This window comes from Piliocolobus tephrosceles, unplaced genomic scaffold (genome assembly GCF_002776525.5).
Source record: "Piliocolobus tephrosceles isolate RC106 unplaced genomic scaffold, ASM277652v3 unscaffolded_40867, whole genome shotgun sequence".
Classification (NCBI taxonomy): domain Eukaryota; kingdom Metazoa; phylum Chordata; class Mammalia; order Primates; family Cercopithecidae; genus Piliocolobus; species Piliocolobus tephrosceles.
In genome coordinates, this window is record NW_022325273.1 from 186 (window position 1) to 8,290 (window position 8,105).

The 8,105-nt window shown below is 46.4% G+C and overlaps 1 protein-coding gene across 1 annotated transcript; it reads right to left on the reverse strand.

Annotated features, from left to right (window-relative positions):
- Positions 1 to 266: 266 nt before the first annotated feature.
- Positions 267 to 4,983, reverse strand: LOC113223329 (vacuolar fusion protein CCZ1 homolog B-like). Its single transcript, XM_026452806.1, has 6 exons — positions 4,757 to 4,983; positions 3,439 to 3,536; positions 3,251 to 3,344; positions 2,866 to 2,943; positions 2,110 to 2,157; positions 267 to 874 (listed from the first exon to the last, which is right to left on the reverse strand). The coding sequence occupies exons 1-6, from the start codon at positions 4,874 to 4,876 to the stop codon at positions 737 to 739; spliced, it is 576 nt and encodes a 191-aa protein (XP_026308591.1). The 5' UTR covers positions 4,877 to 4,983; the 3' UTR covers positions 267 to 736.
- Between the last annotated feature and the right edge of the window lie 3,122 nt (positions 4,984 to 8,105).

An 8,105-nucleotide genomic window follows, 5' to 3' on the forward strand; every position in this document is an offset into this window, starting at 1 on the left:
AACAAAAAATTCAAAAATAGCTATGAAAGCCGTTTTAGAGAGAAAAGTTGAACTCAACAGTAGACACAGAAGGTATTTTCAGAAGAAAATAAACTGAGAATTGTTTCTTCGGGGGAAACTGGGCTGGGCAAGTTGGCTCATGCCTTTAACCCCAGCACTTCGGGAGGCCGAGGAGGGAAGATCGCTTGAGACCAGCCTGGGCAAAACAGCCAGGACAAGACCCTGTCTCTTTTGTTTCCTTTTAAAAAAAGATAAACTGAGCTTGACAAGGTCGGGTGAAATATGCAAAATTCAAACACAATGGAAGAGAACACCACTTGGGACACATGTCCCTAATCACTCATCTGACAAAGGCCCACAGCCAGTAACTCAGTAACTCTTCCTGCATCAACACAGCTTATGCCTGTTTAGTGAACAGAGCCCATCCCTAAGAATGTGCAACTCCAATAATCACGTTTTCCTTATCAACTCATCCATCACACAAAAGACGGCTGCTGGGTAAGCCCAGAACAGACGCAGGTAAAACACAAGGAGGCCAAACGATGACTCCAGGACTCTTTAAGAGCTCCGGGCGAATGCAGGAAGCTCTGCCTTACAGCTGGAGGAGGGTCCAGAGCGTACGCCTCACACGGTTCCTCGCTGCTCCAGTTTTACGACGGTCCGTCTCAGGCTCTTTGCCACTTTCAAGTTCTGGGTTTTTTGTACGTAAGAAACAAACTTGCCCGTCCATATTTCTCTAAAAATCTGCTGAATGCTCACTAAAGTTATAAATGAAATTCAAAGTACTTACCCGATGGAAGAATTTCTCTAATCTTTCTTTCAGAAGCTCGACGCCTCCGTCTTCCATGGCTTTCAGAAATGTTCCATTAAAAAGCTAATGAGGTAAAAGACCGCAGGAAAAAAAAATCAATTTCCTACGCTCACTTTTTCAGTAGAACTAGAACACGTTCTTTTTTTCCTTTAGATTATTATTTTTTTTTTTTGAGACAGAGTCTCACTCTGTCACCCAGGCTGGATGGAGTGCAGTGGCATGATCTCGGCTCACTGCAAGCTCCGTCTCCTGGGTTCACGCCATTCTCCCTCCTCAGCCCCCTAAGTAGCTGGGACTACAGGCACCTGCCACCACACCCAGCTAGTTTTGTTTTTGGAGTTTTAGTAGAGACAGGGTTTCACCATGTTAGCCAGGATGGTCTCGATCTTCTAACCTCGTGATCCCCCCATCTCGGCCTCCCAAAGTGCTGGGATTACAGGCGTGAGCCACTGCGTCCGGCCTTTCCTTTAGATGATTAATTCAGCTCATTAAATCTCCCAGTTCTTTTCAATAGAGAAAATATTTACATGAGAAAAGTTGAGTTAAAAATGTAAGTTACAAAAAATACTGTTAAGCGATGCTGTCTCATTTATGAAACCACCTAATTGCTCTAGGCATCTTTCAAAAATTTCAACTCACCCTGAAGTTTCAATTTACATAAACAATATCACCCCAATTTTTTTTTATTTTTCAGTTTTCTTTGAATGAATGGAATCACCATTTTTATCCTTTTTTTTTTTTTTTTGAGACGGAATCTTGTTCTGTCACTCAGGCTGGTGTGCGGTGGTACAATCACAGTTCACTGCAGCCTCGACCTCCCAGGCTCAAGCGATCCTCCCACCTCAGCCTCCCAGGTAGCTGGGACTACAGGCATGCACCATGATACCTGACTAACTTTTACAGAAATTTTTTGTAGAGATGGGGTCTTGCTATATTGCCCAGACTGGTCCTGAACTCCTGGGCTCAAGCAATCCTCCCGCCTCAGCCTCCCAGAATGCTGAAATGTTTAAGTCATAAAATTATCTGCATTCTGTACGTTCCTTGAGGACAGAGATACACTTTTTCATTAATGGGGACACATTCCCACTATAAGTCTGAGAAAGAGAAGGGAGTTCAATACTTGCTGAATAAATGTAGGCATAAACCTCACTACCTGTTTCCAAGACCTCATTATTTTCTTCTCTAAGACAAATACACGGTCACTTTGCAGTCATTGAAAAATTTCTCTTTAAACAACCCTGGAGCCTATAAATAGGGGTAACTGGTTGGACTCAGTTCAAAACGAATGCCAGGCTTACCTTGTACATGCTGTAGCACTGCTGTAGCACGGAACTATAAACCTTGTCCTGCAAACGCAAAAACACAGCACAGATCTCAATTCGAGGGAAAACAATGTCTATTGGATAGATGGCAAAGCTACACTGACTCTTGGCCAAATGGTATAATGTTGATAAACTTGGTCCCACAATAGTTGTGTGCCGAAAAAAAGTGTTTACTTTTTTTTTTCTTTTTTGAGATGGAGTCTCACTCTGTTGTCTAGGCTGGAGCGCAGTGGTACAATCTCGGCTCACTGTAACCTTTGCTTCCCTAGTTCAAGCGATTCTCCTGCCTCAACCTCCTGAGTAGCCGGGATGACAGGTGTGCGCCACCATTCCTGGCCAATTTTTATAGTTTTAGTAGAGACAGGGTTCCGCCATGTTGGCCAGGCTGGTCTTGAACCCGACCTCAAGTGATCTGCCCGCCTCAGCTTCCCAAAGTACTAGGATTACAGGTGTGAGCCACTGTTCCCAGCCAGAAGTGTTTAAATTCTAATTTGTGAATCAGTAAACCTTACTTTAGGAGGGCTTTCAATGTAGATGAAGAGTAAAAGGTATTAGTGAGATAGGGTGCATATACATTTTAAAAAGACTGCTCATGTAAACGATAAACATAAACCTTTGCTATATACGCTGAGAAACTTCCACAAAAGCCACCGAGTTTAAATACGACCAATTGAGGGATTCAACATACTCAGTAATACATCTAAAATAAATAAATAAATAATGACACATTACCAACAACTCTTCCTCTTGATATTCAATAACTGGTTTTCCATCTTTACTCTGTTTTTCAATTATAGGATTCCGAACAATCTGCAAAGTTTGATAAACTGAAATTTTACTATGAATTCATTATACCATGTTTTTTATTTTGCCTTAATTTAAAAACTTTGAACATGCTATAACACCAGAAACACAACTTCTTAAAACAGCCCCAAGAACAAATAAAGCAAATAGGAAGAACTTGACTTTAAAATTGCAACCAATTTTATTTTAATGTTACTTGGACACAATAGCCAGAGAACTTTCCCAAATTCTGAATAGTTCTGAAGTTCTGAAGTTAAGATCACCCTTAACTTCACCGTACAATTTCAGAAAGATACACTGTGTATGTAAATACCATGACCATCCAGAAATGTTCTTCTGGTTCATTGAAGAATTGTCTATTCTTCTGGGTATGTAAAGATTTTGCAGGTTTTGATGGGCTAAAGGTCCTACAAAGGTGAAAAAAAAAAATGTTTGGGACAATTCTCCAGAAGTAGTTTTAAGAATTCACTGAACTCTAAAAGGCACACTTAGAGGCATTACCTTGTGAACTGTACAATAGCTTCACACAATCCGACATTTCTAATCTTTTCATTCTTTTCTACCTCATTTGGATGATAAAATAAAATCTTATTTTCCTCCTGAAACATGAAGAAACAGAAGCACATTAATATAAACATTTCATCTTAGCTACTGAAAACGCTAAGTTCAATGTCGACCTCTTGTGTGTCGACCACATGTCGACACATGCTAATGACAAAACAAAACAAAAACCAGCATGTGTTTTGTCATCAGCATGTGTCGACCACATGCTGATGACAAAACAAAACAAAAACCAGTTTTAGAAAAACAGGAACTGTAATCCTACCACTTTGAGAGGCCAAGGCGGGAGGATCACTTGAGCTCAGGAGTTCAAGACCAGCCTGGGCAACACAGTGAGATCTCGTCACACAGCTCGCTGAAAATTAAATCCAGTCAGTTCCCAGGCATTTGAACTGACAAGTTTTTTTTCTTTTTTTCTTTTTCTGGAGATGTGGTCTCTGTGGCCCAGGCTGTAGTGCAGTGGTGCAATTACAGCTCCCCTGCAGCCTCAACCACTCGGGCTCAAGCAATCCTCTGGCTTCAGCCTCCTGAGTAGCTGGAACTACAGGTGCGTGCCACCATGCCTGGATCATTTTTCGATTTTTTTGGGGGGTGGGGTGGGTAAGAGATGGGAGTCTTGCTATGTTGCCTAGGCTGGTCTGGAACTCTCAGCCTCCTAAAGTGCTGGGATTACAGGCGTGAGTCACGGAGCCCAGCCTGGACAGTCTTTAAAAGAACTGTGACTTGCTGGTAACGAAACACAGCTCCGCACATCCTTTGAGAAAGTCGCCGTCCCCACCTCAGAAAAACAGCACACACACACCCTCCCGGAATTAATTTATTTCCTCATTTGGCCGAAAACTTTTACAGGGTCCTCCAGGCTTGCATCATGAGGGCTAGCTTCTGCCACTCTGCTTCCACGCTTCTAGCTGGGGACTAACCATTTAACAAAGCCAAGTTCAATTTTAATTTCCCAGAACTGACGCAAAGCAAAGCGCAAAGAGCCTCAACCTGGGGTGTGGAGTGATAGACCCGACGGGGCTTTATTCCATAGACAGGCATCGACCCAGGACCTGAAGCGGTCCCTGCCAGCTGTCTGGTCCCCGCCTGCTGACAGGTCCCCGCTGCAGTCCCCGGCCCATATTCGCACCTGGCACAACGCAGGTTAGGTCTGTGCCCCTCGAGGTGGGCAGAAAACCACAAGGCCGCCTCCCCGGGGAGTACCGACGCCGCCCGCCCCTCGGGCCCGTTGACTCCGCGCGCCGCCCCTTCCGCATACCTCTCCTTCACGCGGCCCGAAGCGCGGGTTGTAGATGAAGAAACTCAGCAGCGCCGGCGGGAACTGCTTCTCCTGGGCCGCCCAGGGCCCGCTCCCGGCCCCGGCCGCCGCTGCAGCCATCCCAACCCGGCCCCCACCTCGGGAGCCTCCCAGGCCCGCCCAGAGACAGCAGCCACCTGCCAGGACACTGCACTTCTACCTCCCTCGCCGCCGCCCCGGAAGCGCTCGCCGCCGGCCCGGAAGAAGAACCCGCGGCGCAGCGTACTCTTCTGGCTCCTCCGGGTGGGCTTGTGGTCCGTTTCCTGGCCGAGTTTGTGTTTTGCTGGCTCGCGGAGTTCTCTCCTGGCTACAAGCGAGGGCTGCGCATTTCAGGAAAAACTGAGCAGGGCACTTTTTTTTTTTTTGATAGGGTCTCAGTTTGTCATCCAGGCTGGAGTGCAGTGGCGTGATCTCAGCTCACGGCAGCCTCCACCTCCGGGACTCAAGCTATCCCCCTGACTCAGCCTCCCAAGTAGCTAGGATTACAGGCGCGCGCCACCAAGGCCAGTTTTCTTTTTTGTAGAGGTGGGGTCTGTGTTGCCCAGGTTGCTCTCGAACTCCTGGCCTCAAATGGTCTCCCACTTGGGCCTCCCAAAGTGCTCCGAGTTTACAGGCGTGAGCCCAACCTGTTGTTGTTTTGCTGATATTGTTTTTAATTTAATTTAGAAACAGGATCTCGCTTTGTCACACAGGTTGGAGTGCAGTGGTGCCATGATAGCTCACTGCAGCCTCAACTCGTGGGCTCAAGCGATCTTCCCACCTCAGCCTGAGGAGTAGCTGAGACCACAGGCATGCACCACCATGCCCACATAATTTAAAATATATATATATATATATATATATATATGTAGTAGAGACAGGGTCTCACTTTGTTGCCCAGGCTGGTCTCGAACTCTTGGCAGCAAGGGATCCTCCTGTTACTAATGTAAGGTCTTGACTGTGGATTGTCCAGGTTCTTGGCGTGTTGAACAAAGAATTGAACAAAATGCACAAAGTAACAAAAGAACAAAGCAATGAAAACAAAACAAAACAAAGCAAAGACCTGAGTAAGGAAGAGACAGTTATTAAAGAGAAAGTACAATTCACAGAGCAGGAGCGGGATAGAGCTAAACGGCTCAATAGCGGCCATTAGGATTTTTATTAAGCTGAAAGAATTAGGTAACGCCCCTAGGTTCCCGTTAGAGGCCTCCAATTGGTTACACCCTCTGAAGGATTGGCCTGTGACCAATCAGAGGCCGAAGTGAAGCTGCGCCCCCCCCCCCCCAACACACACCAGGGGTCAATCAGCCTCTGATTGACGGAATGAACACGTGGCCGCTATGCTGCCTAATCTTGCCTAGAATTGGCTGCACCTGCTATTCTTTTGTTTCTGCCTTAACCCTTGGTTACCCTCATTCCCTATTCTGCCTCACCTGGCCTCCCAAAGTGCTGGGATTACAGATGTGAACCATCCACACCTGGCCCATTGAGTTTTTAGTTTATTTTAAAAGTGTTTTATTCTGAGACAGCTCTTTACTCTGTTGCCCAGGCTGGAGTGCAGTGGCCAGCCTGGAACTCCTGGGCTCAACAGATCCTCCCACCTCAGCTTCCCAAATAGCTGGGACCACAGGTGTGTGCCACCATGGCTGGCTAATTTTTAAATTTTTCGTAGAGCTGGGGTCTCACTATGTTAACTCAGGCTAGTCTCGAACTCGTGGGCTCAAGTAATCCACTGGCCCTGGGCTCTCCAAATGCTGGGATTATAGGCGTAAGCCCCTGTGCCTACCATGGCAGTTTTTTTGTAGAAGGAAATGTAAAAATACAAAGGAAGCCTCATTTAGAAAGAAACAAGGCTGGGCATGGTGGCTCATGCCTGTAATCCCAGCACTTTGGGAGGCCAAGGTAGGTGAATCACTTGAGGCCAGGAGTTCGAGACCAGCCCTGTCTCTACTAAAATACAGAAAATTAGCCAGGCGTGGTGGCACATGCCTGTGGTTCCAGCTACTTGGGAGGCTTGAGGCAGGAGAATTACTTGAACCCAGCAGGTGGAGGTTGCAGTGAGCCAAGATTACACCACTACACTCCAGCCTGGGCAACAGAGCAAGACACCCTGTCTCAAAAGAAAGAAAGAAAGAGAGACAGAGAGAGAGAGAGAGAAAGAAAGAGAGAAAGAGAGAAAGAAACACATTTAGGGGCAGATGTGCATTCTGTTTGGCCCATTAACATCATCTACAGAGTCCCTGTTTGAGAGGCCTCAAGTGACCATTGGATCACCCACATTTACAAAGTTTGCCTCTTCCCCCCATTCCTTCAGCGCAGGTCTGGAGGCAGATGGGTTAGTGTGTGCCACGGGAGCAGGATCAGAGGATCCCGTGTGTGCCACGGGAGCAGGATCAGAGGTGGCAGACTCCCCAGAGTGCCTGTTCCTGGACCTCGTCGCCTGGGATTCTCTTGCCTTTGAGTTGTGTGGGTTGTGGCATAGTTGGGGCGGCTTGTTATGGTTATTTGGATTCAAGCCTTGGCAGCATATGGTTTGGCCAAACTCAAGAAGACTTTGGTTTAGGTTGCCTCATCTGTCACATATTAAGTTTGGAAGCAGAACCACTTCCCTTATCCAGCCTGGCAGAATAGACCACATTTAGGCAAGTGATGAGTTGGAATCTGGACTTGAGGCAGATCTGGGTGCATATCCACTTCTGCCATTCACCGACTGCACCAATCTCCTTGCACCAAAGAAGAGGTAGAGACCCTCTTGTCTCTCTTATTTGGAAAATGGCTCACAGTAAATTCCTCCCAAGTGGGAATTTCACTTGAAGAATTAAGTGGGACTGTGAGTGTGCATCCGCTGCCAGCACCTCATCATGATTTCATAAACAATTGCTACTGCTCCTTGCCATTGACTCTCCCAATTAGCTTGCTCTAGTGCTTGAAATTATCCCATTAGAAATCCATGTTTTGGCTGGGTGTGGTGGCTCATGCCTGTAATCCCAGCACTTTGGGAGGCCGAGGCTGGCAGATCACTTGAGGTCAGGAGTTTGAGGCCCACCATGGTGAAACACTGTCTCTACTAAATAAATAAATAAATAAATAAAATAGCCGTGCATGGTGGCAGGCACCTCTAGTCCCAGCTACTCGAGAGGCCGAGGCAGGATAATTGCTTGAACCCGGGAGGCAGAGGTCGCAGTGAGCTGAGGTTGCACCACTGCACTCCAGCCTGGGTGACAGAGTGAGACTCTGCCTCAAAATAAATAAATAAATAAATAAATATAAATAAATTAAGTACAAGGTGCTATATAAGTGAGTGAGATTCATATTTCATAGTAAGAGTCAC

Excerpts from the sequence above, each read along its gene's own strand:
- LOC113223329 (XM_026452806.1), bottom strand. The coding sequence starts at position 4,876 with ATGGCTGCAGCGGCGGCCGGGGCCGGGAGCGGGCCCTGGGCGGCCCAG. Across the intron at positions 3,537-4,756 it reads TCGGGCCGCGTGAAGGAGAG|GAGGAAAATAAGATTTTATT; the intron begins GTATGCGGAAGG and ends TTCATGTTTCAG. Across the intron at positions 3,345-3,438 it reads GCTATTGTACAGTTCACAAG|GACCTTTAGCCCATCAAAAC; the intron begins GTAATGCCTCTA and ends TCACCTTTGTAG.